The sequence below is a fragment of the Sinohyriopsis cumingii genome, chromosome 2, assembly GCF_028554795.1.
Source record: "Sinohyriopsis cumingii isolate HCF-2022 chromosome 2, ASM2855479v2, whole genome shotgun sequence".
Classification (NCBI taxonomy): domain Eukaryota; kingdom Metazoa; phylum Mollusca; class Bivalvia; order Unionida; family Unionidae; genus Sinohyriopsis; species Sinohyriopsis cumingii.
The window spans coordinates 23,823,041-23,842,316 of record NC_142962.1 but is presented as its reverse complement, the minus strand read 5'-3'; the positions used below and the strand labels follow the sequence as shown (position 1 = coordinate 23,842,316).

The 19,276-nt window shown below is 37.8% G+C and overlaps 1 protein-coding gene across 1 annotated transcript in view; it reads right to left on the bottom strand.

Moving 5' to 3' along the window:
* The window catches only part of LOC149804475 (Golgi-pH regulating cation channel-like), a 133,100-nt gene extending 116,725 nt beyond the window's left edge, over positions 1-16,375 (bottom strand). Inside the window, exons 1-2 of the mRNA XM_089940689.1 lie at positions 16,269-16,375; positions 5,158-5,215 (exon numbers count right to left, since the gene is read on the bottom strand). Coding sequence (XP_089796815.1) covers positions 5,158-5,215; positions 16,269-16,367 — 157 coding nt within the window. The 5' untranslated portion in view covers positions 16,368-16,375. The remainder of the gene's footprint in view (positions 1-5,157; positions 5,216-16,268) is intronic.
* Between the last annotated feature and the right edge of the window lie 2,901 nt (positions 16,376-19,276).

The following is a 19,276-nucleotide window of genomic DNA, read 5'->3' as shown; positions in this document are numbered from 1 at the left end:
TAGAACACTGTAAACTATTCAGTGCTGTTAAAGCTGGTGTTCAATCGTGTCACAGACTTTCAACTTGTCAGGCAATCAATTATGAGCTGGTTTGTGGGCAAGTTCATTTATTTTTATCTGACAGTCCATCAGAAGCCAGAAATTTAAAAAAATGTGTAATGAGACATTTTCCTGCTGCAATGGTTCAAGCCAAGGCAGGAACAGCATCAATAGATAAAGGAGGCGTATGACCCAAACATCCAACATGGTGGCCTTGCAGGGTCTCTGCACAATCTATCCTATCTTAGGCATTGTCACTTACTAGTGCACTAACTTGATCATGTTTATGTCCGATTCTGCACCAAGCTTCATAATATCAGTTGTGATACTGTGTATCTATCATCCAGCTCTCACACTTCATGCACACTATTCCATAAACTCCAGAATTCATCTTATATATGCAGATATACAGGTACAGCGCACCAACAGCAGTAGGAAACCTTCAGTAGCAAGACTTGCTCACGTATCAGTTGTAAATGATAGGCCACATCAATTCCAAATGTCTTGTATCGAGAGTATCTTTCATTAGAAGAAAGATTAAATATATTTTGAAAAGGCTGCTGGGTAATTAGCATGCTGGATTGAATTCTTGTCAGAAACATTTGAAATGACCCCAAATGACAATACTTATTGGTCTCGGGTGCACACTGAAGCCAATTTCTCTGTGCATCCCACCCATTTATCATGGCACGCGATGTAAATCCAATCAATCAAAAAATGACACATATAGGATCTGGAAAGCAGTTTTAGATCTATGTTTAGATGTAGGTGTTTTCATGCACTAGATGTTGACTGACATGTTTTAGCATATGATACAAGTCTAAAATTGTGATGATCTGCCCTATGGCTGTACCGTCCAAGAGCTCAAGTTGGCATGCATTGCATTTAACCTTTGTCTTCTATATTTATAGCTTACTGCATTTATATGGGAAAATATGAACAAGTTTTTTGGATGGAATACTGCACGACTTTGGGAGTGCAGTCCAGTAGTCCCCCTCTTATAAGGCCACCCCTAATGCAGCAGGGAAGTGGCCTTATAATGCGGGTGGCCTTTCTAGAGGGGGATGACAAATGTGAATAGTAAATACATATGAAAAAAGTCACAAGTACATTTAATTTTAAATATTTAATATTTTAATTAAAAAATCACATGCATGATGTGAAATAAATGTAAAACAAACTTTGTCATCATTTGCAAAGAATGCTATGAATAACCACTGATACAGTTTTAAAACTGTCTTTATGATTATTTTACAGTTCACATCACGTCACTTTGTTGGTAACAGTCTAAAAAACAAACCAGTCTCATCACATTAAAAATATCCTTGCTGTCATATCCCCTGCATATATCGTTTAGTCTTTTGTTCCAATCTTCGACAACTTCATTATTAACATCAGCTGATTCGCCGCTAATGACAGAACACTTGATATTGTGTCGCACTTGAAATCTGTGCAACCATCTGTTACTTGCGGTAAAGTCGTCATATCCCAGTTCAACTGACACAATTTTTTGCTTTTTCTTGTCTCTCAAATCAGGATACAAACGTCTCCTGGCTCAAACAATGTTCCTTTCTCCGCCCATTTCACCTTTCCACTTCTGCAGAATTGTTTCATTATCTTTCACGATATTGTTTATCTGAGTCTTCCCGACGTTAGTTTTCTGCAAGGATCCTCGATGACCACCCCGTCAATTGAATTACTTTCACGTTCTCCTCTAAACTGAGAATTTTTATTTTCCTTGATGACATGTTGATCTTTTTGCAGTAAGTTATTCATGTTCCCAACTACAATACTGATAAAACAATTTTGTATGCATCTAAACAAATTGCCATGTGTTTTTAAAGGAAGTGATCTTGTCACGTGATTCGTTAGTCGCAGTCTGGTACCCTATTGTTTTTATACATTTCTTGAAACAGTTGAGAGAGAAGCCAAAATGGCTTCGATATGTACCATTAACATCATGCAGATTTGACCTCGCAGCTGCTAGGATTCGTAATTTTGACAATTATTGTCAGTAGTAATAGCCACTGATTACCAAAGTGAACAAGCTCAACATCTTACTAAGGGAAGCCATAAAGGCTATTAAACCATTTTCCTGCTGACTTGGGTATTGTACATTGATACTGCCACTTCTCAGCTGTTACTACTGTTCGATAATTTTATTCTTAACAATTATCAGAGTGACTAAATCAGACATCTTATGGTAACACAGCAGTAAGGCTAATTGGATTACATGTACATACCCTTTTGTATGGATTAAAATCTGAGTCTTTCTTGGTTTATATGGAATAAATTTGGCTTCTCATGAGGCGTAAATGATATAATGTCAACCTTAGTGGTAAATGTACTTTACTCGACACTTCTTTCAGTAACGAAAACCTGACATCGGGAAACAGAAATCGGATTACTTAACACACGTTATGAATACAATACTGGTTCTGGATACATATTCAAATAAAATGCGGCCGCTTGTCAGGGGTAAATTTTATGATTTTCACTAATATGCTGGCCGCTGGTCGCGTTAGCCAGGTGGCCTTTCGCGAGGGGTACATTTGAACACAAACTCGTCAGTGCCAACGGATTCTGGCCGTAAGGAGCGGGTGGCCGCTGGTCAGGGGGGCCGTTCAAGAGGGGGACTACTGTATATCCATCCGACAAAACAAGTTCATATTTTCCCATACAAATGCAGTATCCTTATTATTATATGCTCATTTTCTTATTCTACCTAAGGCTTAATTAAATAAACAAAATACACTGCAAGAAACAACGTAAATGAATGTATGCCGTATTCCAAACTAAATACACAAGCGCATTCATCATTACACAACAATAACATTATTAATGCGCACATAACTCCACCCAGATAAATTTGAACTTAGTCATGTGCTCGACATAACTTTCGAAAGAAAATGGCATGTCTAGTTAAAATTTAAATTTGGAGTCATATTGTGAATGAATGCGCATTGCAGCAACTTTTCCATTTGATCTGGAATGAATAGATTTTGTTATTTTTTTTCTAGATTCTACGAAAGTTCGTGATTATAGACTGGATTCAACTGTGCAAATTGTACACGAAATACATCGGATTGAAGCAGCGCGGGAGATGCATGTTTACATCTGCAAGTGTGTTTGTTCTGTCACTGAAATCATAATGTGGGGAAAATATGAAGTGTTTCAATTGCAATTATCAAAAAGACGCTACTGAATTTAATGTTTATTTCATTTTGAGTGCAGTAAGGAGGATGTAATTGCACTTGAAATATAGTCGAAATTACAGTACAATTTCGAAATGTATAATCAAGCTTGAGAACTCATGACATGGCTCATGTAATTCGGATTTGCAGAACTAAAAAAGTACATTTTGAGGAAATTCAGAATGTAAAACTGTAAGGATATTTTTTTGCCATTCTTATTAACAGCTAAAGGAGACGGTTTATGCCTTTATAGCTTGCATGTTATTTGTAGGTACCAAACAATTTTATGAAATATGGCGTCTAACGCCAAAATCCGAAACAGTGTATCAAAAAAGTTAACGCGGAATGTAGCAAAGCAGCTGGTATGTGGCAGACCACGAAACATCTGCTTTAGTTCACTCAGAAACAAATTGAATCAACCAACACATATTGCGCCTACTATGCGAATGTACATGATTTGTTTACAAAGTAGTTTCTAATACACTATTGGGCACACATGTCCTGCGCGTGGGTACAATATGAAGGTATGCAATATCGTAAAGTACGATTCTGATAATGTGAAGTTAACGGAGAAAAAAATGAGCATATAATAAATATATATATATATATATATATATTCTGATCATTTCTGCGTCACAGACAGCCATGTACATTTTGTTTACAGTTACTAATTTTGCAACTGTTTATCTGCGTTAAATGAAACTAAGCCATTCACTAGTGTAAACATTGCAGCCTTAATCAGATCACAAATATGTCTTCCCCACTGGTAACAAGCTCAGACAATCAATTTCAAGTTCACCACATTAGTATGCATGGATCTCATTCATTATCACTCATTTCAAGACCTTGATACTATAAGCACATATTCCAAGTTTTATCAAAGCCAGATCAGAAATTTGGCCTTCAGAGTAGAAACAAACTCAGCCATCTATATGCAGGATAACCTCATCAATGTGTGGATCAAACTCCTTATTGAACCATCACACGATCTTAAGGATATAAGTCTATATTTCAACTTTGATTAAATTCAGATCAGAAATATGGCTTACCCTGGGGTAACATGTTCAGCCTGTCCGATGCAAGAGATTTTATTGATTTAAACGCATATGCCAAGTTTGACTGAAAATGGACTACAATATGGAGTGGTAAGGGTGGTAAGAAGCAATTACTGATGGATGCATGATATAAACCACAAAATGGGCCATACTTTATGTTCGTGGCTTTACAGCCAAGTGAGCTCAAAATCATTTAAAGGTCTTCCGTTATTAGAACAGAGGCCATATCTTATGGTGAACTGGCATCCAGTGAACAACCCTGAATGTCCTTTATGCCAAAATTGTTATCTCTCAAATCTGGTGAATTTCTGTGGAGCAGTTTTTAAGTTGTTTTTCTGTTTAAAGAAACAGCTTCCTAACTGGATGACGGATTAGCGACAGCTGAACAAATCGGAAAGGTCTTTAGTAATTATAGAGCCTAATTAAAGTGTTTTTCACAAACTTCCAAAAAATTTCATCTGAATGTTCTTCATATTTTACTTTGTTTATCAGTACATCAATGTGTAAAAATAAAAGAGTTTCTCTGGAAATTTAATGACATTACAAAGATAAAAAGGCAACCCCTCAAATTCAAGGATCTGTCAAAGATGTATGAACCCTGGCTTTGTTGCTAGAATACTCCCTGTAAAATCATGTGTAAACTGATCAAGTGGTTTTTGAGAAGTTTAAAATAACAACTGTGACCAGATAGAGAGCTGTGCAATAGATGAAAGATCATACCATGAACTCACTTGACTTAATGTAAGGTTTGCTAAAAGTAGTAAATGCTGGATGAAGCACAGCATACAGTACAAGATAGATGATAAATACAAAAGCATTCCATATTATAAATTGGACTTTAAGCCAGATAAACTAAAACTGCTACTCACTTTCGACTGAAACTTTGGTTCCATTGTACACAGTCTTTGGAAAGCCCATGATTGTTCCCTGAATGGAAAAAAAAATAACAAATCTCATTAGGCTATTCTAATTATAAATGGACTATTCTATTCCTGGTGAAATATTTGCCAAAACAATGGCATGTTATAGTAAATTTGATCTTTAAAACTGAATGTATTGCAACATTACAAACTTCAGTGCTCAAAGAAAAAACATCTTTGACAGAGAACCAGTGCTTTCGACTTGAAAAATATCACAAGCCCTAACTGAAATTCCACAAGCACAGACTCTAATTTCTATATGCCCAAAATTTCCCCTTTAATATTATTTGTAATGCAGGTGTTATTAGGGTTCATAGCTACACTCACTAGAGACTGGATTGACCTGGTGTTCAAAACTTCTCTGAACCAATCATTTGTCAGAACCAAGATGACATTTGTCAATACATTATTTCAGTATGTGCAAAGAATTCACGGCCTCTCCCCCAACTTATTTTTTTATTTTTTTGATGGCATGTTTCACAAAGTAAAACTCTGTCAACCAGTTCTGAAATGTAGTTTTTTGGGAGGGTAAAACTAACTTTAATTATGCAATACTCACCTGACGTTATTGTGCAGATACCTATTTTCATGCCATAAACTGTGTTCAATTTGAATACATCCTCCCACGGAGTGGAAAAAGTCAGAATGACCTTTTGCATCCACTCTCTTATATTGCACACAACTCTCTGTCACATGGTTCTATGCATTAGGCAAGACATCAGAGTGGGGTGGGAACAGGGCATTCATCGGCAATAGTGGTAGGTAATTATTGCATACTTAAAATTGTTTTACCCCACCCAAAAAAACCACTTTTTCATAGCAGCAATTACTTATCCTGCTGCTATTGTGCAGTTGAATTTTCAGCTAGGGGGATAGGCTGATGCTCTAGTAAAATTGAACAAAAACAAAAATTAAGTTGCACTCACCATAGAGGGAGAGGTCCATATATAGAAGGTTGATGTCTCTCTGAGCCCCATTTTGTGTCATACAACAGGCCTCAGAGAGAAACACAAATATGAGCTGTGTTGCAATGCTCTACCTCCCTAATGGGAGAGCATCACCTGCTGTCATGATGTTCTACCTCCCTGAGAAGGGTGCAACCCGCCATTGCCCTGTGCAACCTGCCTAACGGGAGGATGCAACCTGCTAGAAACCAGAGACAACCAGTGTCAATAGACAAGGCATTAATATCCACTGTCTTGCAGAAGGAATCTTCACTCAGTGGGCTTGGTTAATGACCATAAGAAACAATATTCCATCTGGGCACAAGAAGCAGGAAGCAAGTCTCTGGAATCCGAAACACTAGACAAAAGTGGCAAGGTGATGGAAGCTTGATAGCCCTTAAGAGCAGATGCTAACATCTTTTGCTCTTAAAAAGGAATAAAACGAAATCAGCAATGAAGTTAAAGGGGGGAGGCAGAGAGGATCAACATGTTCCTACCCCACCAAATGCAGAAGATTCTCCACCAGACATCATAGACCTTGGAAGTAGAAACTCTCTTGGTCTGAATGACACAACTGGCAACTTGGCCCAAAAACCTGTTCCATCAGAGAGAACGATAGAGATGAGCCAAGTTAGAAGGCGAAGAAGGTGTGGGCTGTTGTGGAGGAGGGTTCTACGGTGTAGTGACAGAGAGCCTTCCTGTGAAGTAGAGACTTGGGTCAATCCATCAACAGGTTGAGGAGATCAATGAACCATGATCGCGGGGGCCACACAGTGGTGATGAGAATGATCGGAGTAGAGAAGTTTGGACTTGTTGCAAAACTTGTAGTTAGCAGTTGGAAGGCATATGTGAATTGGCAATCCCACTGGAAGCTGAATGTATCAACTGCCCTCGCTCTCTGATTCGAGACAGGCACATAAAAGGGAAGTTGTTGAGCTTGGTAACAAATAGGTCCACTAGAGGTCTTCCCCAGAGGGAAAAACAGGGTCTATGTTATCGAGTGGTAAAGAGACCATTCAGATGTTGAAGGCTTGGTCTTTTCAAGACAGTCTGTCTGCTAATACATTATTCTGCCCAGAATGTGGTGAATTCAGATTGTGATATTTTATGAGATTGCACAGATGAAGAGGTTCCAGACATCCACACAAACAGAAGGGACATGTGTGCTTTCTTGACATTGAAGGTAGGCTAAGATGGATATGTTGTCTGAGGAGCCTATGACACATCGGCCCCTTGTCATTTTGATGCACCCTTGCAATGCTAGAAATGCTGCTTTCATTTCTAGGTTGTTAATGTGGAGGGACAATTGAGCCTGAGTCCAGGAACCATGGAGAACTAAATGAGCTCCCCAGCCTAAATCTGATACATCGGCGAACAGATAGGAATGGGGGTCAGGTGCATGCATGTGGACCCCCATCAGGAATCTGTCTTGATTCATCCGCCAAAGCAAACGGCGGTGAAAATCTGGTCCTGGAGCGATTAGGGTTGATAGAGAATCTCTGTGAGGTTTCTACTTTGCAAGAAGGAAGAATTGTAGAGGATGCACGAGGAGACATCTTAAAGGAACCAAATCGGCAGAGGCGTACAAGGTTCTGAGTAGGGAAAGATCAAGGCAAGCAGATAACAGAGTTTTCACTCACAGCATTTATAGCAGAGCCAGGATTTTACCTACCTGATTCAGGGGAACTTGAACCAAGTTTTGGTTTGTGAGGAAGTTCATCCATACGTTAAAAAAATCCCGTGATGGAACAGAAACCCAACTAAGCGAAAGTGGACCAGCAGAGGAACAGATCCTGATGAAGGGACTGAACTTGCACACAGTGAATCAACCAGTTGTCAAAATACTGGAGAATCGATATTCCCCATATACTGAGGTAGGCTGCTACTACTCCCATGACCTGGGTGAAGACTCTGGTATGGAAGAGATTCCGAACACCAGAACTCAGCACTGAAAAGCTTCCTAGTCAAGGAAAAAATGAAGATATTTGTAGTGTGAAGGAAATATGGTGATATGTAGATAGGTATCCTGAAGGTCAATGGATATTGCCCAATCTAATGTACGAAAAGCATTCCATATTGAGGAGGTTGTCTCCATCTTGAAGGTTTTCTCTGACAGAAACTGGTTGAGCAGGAAGTGATCAATGATTAGAATTTCCAGCTTTTCTTGGTGACCAGGAAGATTGTTGGGGTTGTTCTCGAAACTTAAGACAATAACCCTCATTAACAATGGAGATGACCCACCCAACAATCACGTTATGCTTGACCAAGCCCCCAAGAGGCCTGAGCAAGCACCTACTGGGATGTATGAAGCAGATGTACTGCAGGAGAAGGGGTTAATTGCTAAGGCTACACCATCCCTTTCCTGCAGGCAGGGAAGGAAGGTCTGAGAACTTCCTCATGGATCTGCGGTGTCTTAGGTACTGTGAACCTGATGAGGAAGTGATCAAGAGTTGTGGACTGGACTTGGCTAGTGCCTGCTTGAAAAATTGCAGAAGGTCCCTGAGGGTGATGTGTCTGATCTCGTTTCCTGGTCAACTGTGATGGACCGGGAGAGAAGAGAAAAATCAACGTTACCAGTAGTGATCCAGCATGGCTGGAGAAGCCAAGGTAGAAATGATGCCCCCAAGAAGGTTTTGGCTTCTCAAGGAGCAGCCCTTGTAAGGTCACTACTGTGGTTAAGAAAGACTTTCAAGGAGTCCAATGTAACGTCAAATCAGATGTGCATAAGCCCAAAAATAATGCCATGGCAACAGAGTGTATGTCGAGATGCCTGGTCACAGCATCCTGCACATGTAGTAATGCAGTTGAATTCAAAAGGCCTTTCTCAGCATACTAAAGGAAGAAGCTGAGAATAGGATGGCATGCAAAACTATGGTTACAAGGAACCAATTTCCTTCTCCACAGCATCAACTGTTTTGATGGGAAGGCATGCCCAGGCTCTCATAGAAATACCAATTTTGGACGAATTCTACACAAAGAAGGTTTGATAGACCACTTCAGGGAAAGTGCCCAGTAGCTAGAAGAAGAAATAGGTAGGGAGTCTCAATTCTGAGGGAGGAACAGATCATCCTCTATGTTGTTGACCTACATTGGCCTTGTTAACACCTCCATGATATTTCCTCAGTCATGGATGAATGTGGGAGAAGTAAGAGGCCTGGTTGAGATGGTGCCCAAAATGGTAATAATCCTTATGGCCAGGTGGGGGCACAAGTCCTAGGGTAACAGATGTTAAACCTTGTTTATCACATTATAAATGGACCAGACCTCCTCTTACTTGTTCATCTGAGCTGAAGGGGGGTGGGCCTGAGAGAAGGTGTTTTTGCCACAGCTTCTGTCAAGAACTCACTGGAGGCAATGATGAGTTATCATCCTCATCACAGTCAAGGATGCTCCAAATTGGAGAGTGGCTGGGCAGCACCATGTTCCTTGATGGAAGGGGCATAGAGCACTCTGTGCCAGAGTCTCTGGTTCTTTATGTGTTACAGAGGGAAAACAACATGTGTCTACCCCAGATGATGCATCACCTTAACCCTTCCAAAAGAAAACCACCTGGTGATGAGATGATGGTGGGACACGAGCTGCAGCATCACTTCAATGGTGAGGGCAAGGTCCACTAGCCCATGGCTACATAATGGGGCAAGGGCCATGAGGTGGAAGGTCCCACATCCCAAAATGGTTCATAGGTATAACTGAAAACAGGGAAACACTGATATGGTCCCTGTCCCTAGCCTGAGTACTGTGTATAGATTGCAAATCCTGCACAGGATGGGATGATAAAGGGAGGGAAAGGGGAAGCATAGTCTTTGTCCTGTCCCCATACAGACAGGCCAGTGAGAGATAAATGGAGAAGACCTTAACTTCTACAGATTTATCACTGTGTGCATGGGTGTGGTGTTTTGCCTCCCAAACAGAAGGGAGGGCAACATGCTGCCAAAAGCATGATGTGTATTGCAGTGCTCTATGTCCTTGATGGGAGGGAGCAACCATATGGGTGCAATGCTCCACCTCCTTCAAAGGGACGGTGCAACCCGTTCTCACGGTGCTCAACCTTCCAAGTGGGAGGAAGCAATCTGCAACCTCAGGCATGCATGCTGCTAGAGACATGAGAAATGTTCATTGTTGCCCTACATGGGTAAGTCTATCTACTTCTCAAATGTCTAGACCCTCCTCAGGGAGGGGCTTCACCAACCGCAAAAGATATCTGTATCAACATGTGAGAACTGGAAGAGATTCTTTTCGGAAAATTTCAGAACAAAATTGGGAGTGAAGGTTACTCTTGCCTTGATACAAGGCCAAATTCACAAGAAGTTGAACAATTTTTCCTCGTGCACTTTGAGCACCAACGCAACCTGTGCAAGTATCCCAAGGGCCCTTTTATGGTTGCAACACTGACCCACAGCATCTTCTGACATTATCCTGTAATAAAGAAATAATGAAATCACCTCTTGCCTTGAAATTCACCTGGATGTATGCAGTGTTATACTGCATGCACTTCTTTTGGTGTATGTGTCAAGAGCACTGTAAGATGTTGCTGTGAAATTTACCCGATTTTATGCAAGGTCGTACCATGTACATCCCTGTGTATGCACCAAGAACACTGTATGATGTTGCCGCAAAACTCACCTGGTTATATGCAGTGTCATACTGCATGTACACCTGTGTATTCTCTAAGAACCCTGTATACATGAAGTAAACAATCCAACTGACCTCGTGAAAATTACTGGTAGTTTCCCCAATTTAAAAACTAGATATTTCAATTGTGAATTTGTTTATTAAAGCAACATTCAAATACATTTGTGATGTCAATTTGTTGAGCAAACAAAAAAGAATACAATATGAATCTGAAGATAGACTAACAGATAAATGCAGGGGAAGACTGCTATTTACGATAACTGCAACAGATTTAATTTCTGTGGTGGCAGTTTAGGCAGCATCTACACAGTATGGTGTCCATGACAAATATGACCTTATGCACAGAACCACATGACATAAAAAGTGGTGTGAAAAATAAGAATGGAATGCAAAGGTCATCTGACTTTTTCTCCACTCTGTGGAAGGATGTATTCACATTGAACAGATGGTTAGTTTTTGGCATGAAAATAGGTAGCTGCACAATAGTGGCAAAATAAGTAATTGCTGCTATTAAAATTAATTTTAGTTGGACTTTGCTGATACTATTGATAGCTAATTGCTTCCTAAATCGATTTAAAAAATGAATCACATTTGAACACTATCAACTGGAATGATCATGCTTTGTATTTTATATGTGCCGTAAAATATGGTTTCAAAGAAACGTTTCCACTGTTCACAAACTTGTCAAAAACCTATAATACATATGGCTGAAACACTTTCTTTCAAAGCAAAAATACATAATACCTTTTTTTCTCCTACATGCATCTAGCATCTCTTTGCTTTACCTATTGGGTTGTTCTATGTCCTGAGCATACCTATGCTGCAGTCTGAAAACACATCTCTCAAGCTACTGTCAGCCAGTTGATAAACATGTGAAATGGTGATTTATAACCTGATCTCTCTGGCCTTTAATTATCACAGTTTAAACTGCCCAAAGGATAGTTTTACATCAGAACCAATCATGACTGTTTACTGTTTATATGTGCAACATGCAATGGGCATATACTGATAGTGGTGGTTTATTTTTTTCTCTTCTCAAGGACTACTGAAAACTGTTGTCTTAAAACATTACTGTTTCAGGAGTTCTGGGAGTACAATTCATGTTTTCATCATGATATGCCATGTAACAATTTGATTAAAATTAGATCTCCACTTCAAGTAGGACAGTGGTGATCTGATTTTAATTAGGTTTTGCTGTGTTATGGCAGGTATGTCAACATTTTGAAAATACATTTCTGCATTTCATCAGTGCAATAAAAGATTTCTCTTACAGATTTGACTATTTTTTTTATACAAGCCAGACGGGCACCTCTTTTTGAATACTGGTTGGGCCCAATCTGAAATTAGAGGGACCCCAGGTGTTGAGCTATACGATTTTTGAGCAGTGAACTTCAACAATCACTCTAAACACAAAATAAGTTGAAATAGCTGTAGGGCATTATGATTAGCCCCATGAATACCAACAGTGTGTCTGTGTGTGTGTGTTTGTGAGTGATTTAGATTTTTAACATAGCTTTAACAATTTTACAGTCATATTGCTATGGTATCTGCAGTGTGGCAGTTTATAGTGATGTATAGGACTGGGGTATCATGCTGCCGACACATAGCATGATGTCCCACCCAGTCAATATCCTGACACCAGGCCAACCAGTCCAGGGTTCATACAGATGAGGAGAACTGAAATTCAATGACTTTCAATGACCAGTTTTCAGTTTTCAGTGACTACTCACTGCATCAAGTGTTCTACTTCAGTTGCTAATTTAAATACAAGAAACAAATACAAAAAACATACAGAAATAAATAAAAGTAATATGAAAGGGAAATGATATTTAAAAAGTCATTGTAACCCTGATGTTAACTATTGCCCTTTGGCTTCTGTACTTTCTTCTCTAGCTGCAGCTCCAGTACTTTCACTTCAGAGATGCTACCAGGATTTTATTTAATGGGGGTTGGGGTACCTACTTGTTACGAAAATTAGTGGGGAGTAGTACAAAAAGGAGGGAGAGGAGGAAATGGCCATAGTTCACTACATACCTAACACTTCAAAATCCATCTATCTTTCTTCCAGCTATATTCTGTTAGAGTCCTATTGAAATCAAAATCTTTAAAAGATCTCTAGTTGTATACGCATTAATCTTTTAATTTTTCTGATCTTAATCTGTTCCTCACCAGTGTATGAATATTGTTCTGTGCTGATACGCCCCTGCTGATGGGGCATATAAACAGCAAGCTTAGCCAACTGTAACTAGTTTTGAAACTGTTTTTTATGTTTATTATGTGCATTTTTTCACTTCTCAAAGGTAATATCTTTCAGATACTTTGGCTCCAAAATAAGATTTTTCACTAACATAAGCTCTGCTTGAATCTTGAATCGGTGCTTTACAGACTAGTATGCCAGACCTGTTCAATAATGCTTTATTAGGATCTGAAGTCCATTAATGCTGTCATCTGTTTGTTCTGACAGTGGTATTTTGATCACATAAATATATGTGCTTCCTAATTTTATTTTTAGATTATTTTTTAAATTTATCTGATACCGTATAAGACTACATGTAGCTTTGCTCAAGATATTTTGAGCAGTGCATTTTTAAGAAACACTTAACTTTTTTTTTATTTACCCTCATTATTACATACTTATGGATTTTTTCCTTTTTTTTTCAACTCATAAACCGTAAGATATTATGCCAAAAGCCTATTAAAAATGAAATCTAAAAATAGCATGTAGTCACAATTTTCTGGACCCTGGGAATTTGCAAACATACCAAAAATAGAAACACTTTTTATAGTACCCTAAATACTATAAGTGAATAAATGAGTGATATCCCAACATTTCTTCCAGTGGATTAAGAAGACAGTGAAAACATATCCCCATGTTTTTCCTATCTAGAATAATTTGGCGGTAAATTGTTCCCAATTGTACACTAGAATTCACCTTGCATTAAAACTTACTGCATTCATCTTCCATAAAAGAAATATAATCCAGGTGAATCAAAGCATATAAATCCATGTTACTATTCACTGTTTCAATTGAACTAATTTTTGTACCTGTAAATTGAGCAGTAAACAAAATATCCAAACTACTTTAAAATGCTCCTCAGGAGTGAGGAGTTAATCCGTATTTATAAGCCCATATATTGGTGCTTACAACTGCCAAATGAATAGTTGGTAAGTTTACACCTCTTATGCAGCTGATCAGACCTATTGAAATTACATATCTGGTGTTTGAAAAGTTATGAATTTGTTAAACTGTGTGCCAAGATTAGCCAAAAAGTTGACAAACATTTGCAGTATAACGTTTTCGTGCTTTCCGAATGTCAGTTTCAGTTCTGATTACATGCATGACCCACTCCATTCAGCTCATGTTTAGTCAAGCCGTATCAGCTAAAAGTCTCACTTTTAACACTTTTCAAGCCCCAATAATCTAATATAATTCAAAGTTTTAAAATATACTGGCATCACTATACTCAGCAAGTAGGCCTATTTGCTGAACTAAATCATCCGCGCTGCGATTCAGCCCTGTTGGATTGTTAAGGTAGCCCGTATTTTAAACATTCATTTGCAAAACTTTCTCAATACATGGTTCAATCTATGATAGAAGGTCTTGTCCAGGACCAAATGTAACAAACTTAGTGAAGTCAAAGTGTGTTAATGATATCATGTCAAAGGGGTGATATGCATGATATCCGAATTACTTCATGTGGATTACGATAATAGTGGCATTGCTATAGTACAAGTCACATGGGTCATGCATGTGCATTTACTCTTAACTTAAATATAAATTATGCTTTTCAAATTTAGCACTAAATTTCTTTAACCAAAGTCTATTCAATCCTGATCATTGGATACTCTGCACCCTAACTGTCACCAAGAAACTTCCAGACGAAAATTATCAATTGCTATAGTCTTTTACAATGATAGCCATGTACTAAACTTGGGTCTAAATAAGAGCGCATTTAGTGGAATCCTCACAGTAGAGGGTAGTACAAATTTGTTATTCAATATGCATAACTTTCATTGTGATATCACAGTGCACAACATTCAATCTGGATTGTACTGGATCACACCGTTAGGTTCATTTCATCCAAAAATGGCTACGTTGTTTAACATTGGTTTTGTCCTAAACACCTTTTGGGGCATCTAAAAAACTGACTTTTCAAAGGAGTATGGATGTATACGAATCCAATTCTAAAAAATGACACCCATTACTGACACATTCGGTGTTGAATGCCTATATGACCCATGTGAGTTGTACTATAACACATGACATAAAATTAAACCATACTTCCAATTGGCACTACAATGTAAATTAAATTACTTGAAAGTACAATTTTCAATCACTTTCTATTTTTTAAGCAAAACCTCAATAATTCAATGACTTTCAAAGACCTAAGTGAAAAATCAATGACTTGAAAGGCTTTGAATTGAGGTGTTCATTTCTCAATGATTTTTAATGATCATGCGAACCCAGCAGTCCTAACAATAACCTCTTAATGCTGAGTACCAAGCAAGGCAACTGCTAGTACCATTTTCATAAGTCTTTATAATGACTTGGCTGGGGTTCGAATCCATGACCTCTTGCATCCGAGCGGATGCTCTAACCACTAAGGCCACAGAAGCGGTCCACAGGGAAGTTATTTCTGTAGTGAGACCAAACACAGGAATGCTGGCACAGACAATTCAATGCAAATGTGTGGTAGCTTTGGATACAATGTCAAAGCTCATGATTCAAGGAATAGGTAATGGCAATAAGGCCATTTTAAAAAAATGGATTTGAAAGTATGTTGTAGCGAAACTGTAAAGTATGTTGTTTACATAACTTTACTTTTGCACATAATTTTTTACATCTTAATATTTTTGTGAAAAAATATAACTTTGTTTAAATCTTCATGCTTTTAAAATGGTATACAACTCTAACAATTTGAAAAACTCGTCCTGTAAAGCCAGCTTGAAAAAGTGGGTAAAAACCACAGGCACTTGATTCCGGAGTAAACTAACGTGTACTGTACACTCACCAATTAGCACAATTAATTGGTGAGTGTACACGTTAGTTTACCACGGAATCAAGTCCCTGTGGTAAAAACAATGATAATTGTCGTATTTTTAATCATTAAAAAATCTGTACAGATATTTTGATACTGAGCATGTTGATTTTATTGCCGGGGATGCTGACTTTTTTGCTTAGCGAGTACAATTTGTTACCTGTCCGGTGGACAAGAAGGTAAAAGTGAAATTTGTATAGTCATGGGTTTGAGTATATTTTTTTTAATGCTTACGCGTGTTTGGGTGAATAAACAACACAGTTATGTGTTACTACCCGTGGTTCTTTACTACCGATGATCTACAATACCCAATAGTACATAGTCAAATCAACATACACAGTTGACGTAAAACCATGGTATCATATATGCGTCATAGCACTCGACTTACTGCAAACGGAGGCAATATAGGATAACACAAGTAACCAAAGCGATGTCAGTTCAATACCTTTCCATACTGTACATGCCATATTCCCTGCTGTGGAAAAGCAAACGAAGACGAAATACAAGCAATGGTAAACAACACCGAAATTGGGATTTCCGCCATCTTTTCAATGTCTGTCTCCGGAGTAAATTGCCGTGATACGTGGAAATCAATTTGTATATGATGTATCAATCAAGTCAATAAAAAATGAACATAAGATAGAGTTTAATTTCATGGCTATATAAATGAGATTTTTTTCTTCCACAAGGCGAAAGACAATATCAAAAACAAAGAGAGAGAAAAAAAAAAAAAGAGTCAAACATAAAAATCCGGCTACGGTCCCGTAACCGGTGCATAGAAACACCGGAACGCACCGAAACGCCGGAACGCAATAGACACACCGAAAAGCAATATCGTAAATACCATAGCTGGAATTTGTGAAATTTTAGACATTTTTTTTTTACAGAAAATAAAATTTACTTTTAATAGTGTCTAATACTACTTTTACAAAAGTTTAAGTTTATTGTTTAATCTATTACTAATAAATACATATTAGTAATGATTTATTAGTAATGCCGAGATGAATAAAGTTCGTGAAAATCAGCAATTTAAATAGCCGTACAGTGTAAGCGTAACTATCAAGAACTATCAAGAATTATTTTAATGATCTAAATACAAAGATACATGCAAAAACGGCATGTCAAATCATTTCCGTATTTATTTTGGAATTTACATCACAACAAAATGTTTTGGACCGTGATTCAGAGCAGTTACATTTTTCATATTGATTGTTCAATGATAATGATAAGAAAAAAAGTACACGCAGTTGTCCTTTTATGACAGTTTTTCTTCAATGCCCATATGTCTTCACTTATTTGTCAATAGCATTATCGGCATATATTGATAAAACATTATGCTGGCATGTTTACTTTGCAATCGGGGCATATGTATTTTCAGAATACGAATTGATGACAATGTCATGTTTCTTCGTATTAAAGTGTTTAAACTCTGCAAATCTCTGGTCAGCTGGCTATGTTCATTAGTGAATCAAGATAGATGTCTGAATTTCCCTGTGGCAAGTGTAAATTGGAATATAACCATGATACCATTCAGTGCTCAGATTGTTGTAAATGGTACCATAGGAGATGTATTGATATGTCTCAGCAAGAACTTGATTCTTGGTCTTTAAAATCACTAAAATTCCTCTGCAAATCCTGTGAATTCGAAGGTGACGAGTATGATGCATGAGCGGCTTTATCAAGGTAAGAGGATTCAAATAATTTTATTTAGTATGTTATTAGTCTTCATTTTAGTAAATGTTTTCAATGAAGTTAAGTTTCAAACTATTTTGAATGTAGTTTACATTAAAAAATATTGTCTTCGTGTATACAAAATAGTATTTTCCTCAAACTAATTCAGTAACAACTGCTTCTTTATTTCAAGTAATAAACGAAATTGAACCGTATACTTAGTTTCTTACAAAAGATCAAACATAAATAATAACACCATTTTCATTGAGTTTTCACTATTTTTATTATAATGTACAGGAGGCCGTGTGCGTCATTTTATTCAAATGCACTCAAATATATTGAAATACACTCAAATATACTTAAAGACACTCAAACACGTCATTTTTAATATTAAAAGTCTCGGGATTTTACTGATAGCCATTGAACAAAAATGAACATTACAACAACCTTACTATCATATAAATCGTGGACCGAAAGAAAAGACCGAACATATAATGGTCCTAGTACGTAATTCAGCATACTGTCCAGTAGACTCAACAATGGCAACATCTCTCTTGATTAAACCGTCCAAATGTATATTTTATTACTGACAACGGATCCAATATCATAAATCGCAGCAAAATATCAAAGAGTAGCTTTTCTGATGATTGTGGTAGTTGGAACACGGCTTTGGGTCGCGGATCATATTCAGCAACTTGAGAATATGATAGTAGTGAATGGGGCCACCCTAGCCTCAATGGGAATTAGCATTACAGAGACCCCTGGGCCACTCTAGCCTCAATGGAAAATTAACATGGAGAAAAATCGTGGGCCACTCTAGCCTCAAGGGGAATTTAACATGGGAAATAGTCTTGGGCTACTCTAGCCTCAAGGGGAATTGAACATGGAGAAAAAACCCTGGGCCACTCTAGCCTCAAGGGGAATTGAACATGGGATTTTTTTTTTTTAATTTTTTTTTAAATTTAAATTTAAATTTAAATTTAAATTTAAATTTAAAAAAGGGGTAGGCAATTGAATAAAGTCATTCTCTTTTCGAGAAATATGGCTGGTCCTGAAAAGGGCCTTTGGTTTTTCTTCTTCTTCTGCTTCTAATTTCTTCTTTTTCTCAACCAACTTCTTATTTTCTCTCCTACACTCTTTCTCTTCTTTTCTTTCTTTTTTTTCTCCTCCTCTTCTTTCTTCTTCTCTTCCTCCTCTTCTTTCTGCCTCTTCTCATTTTCTTCTTCTTTTTCAATTTTTTCGTTCCATTTGCGTGTTCTTATCCTTTCCTCTTCATCCTCCTTCTCCTCCTTTATCTCTTTCATTACACCACTTATCTTATCCTTTACCTTTCTTAAGTTATTAATTTCCATCTTTACACGATGGGGACTATAGGAATAGTGGTCTTCAACGAGTCTTATTAACATCTGCTCCATCATTCCTAAATTGTCCAAAACGTCTTGCAATGTTTGCATTTTGTCAATTTGGTTAGAAGCCATCTTCTTTGTAGAATGGTTTGAACGACGAATACTGTGGGTTCTTATAGTGAAAGCGCGTACGTGATGGAAAACATCCCCCTAAAACATAAAATTGATATTACCTAGATCATGACCTAACATCGTGCGGACGTGAAAGAAAACATCCCCTACTTTTCTCATTTCATATAATATACTATCCACATAAGTGAAGCAACAATAAACAAACCCCAAATCTACTATTTACACACGCAAATCATTAAAACAAAATCCATAATCTACTATCCACACAATCGTACGTGAGCGGTTACAAAACCCAAACTATACT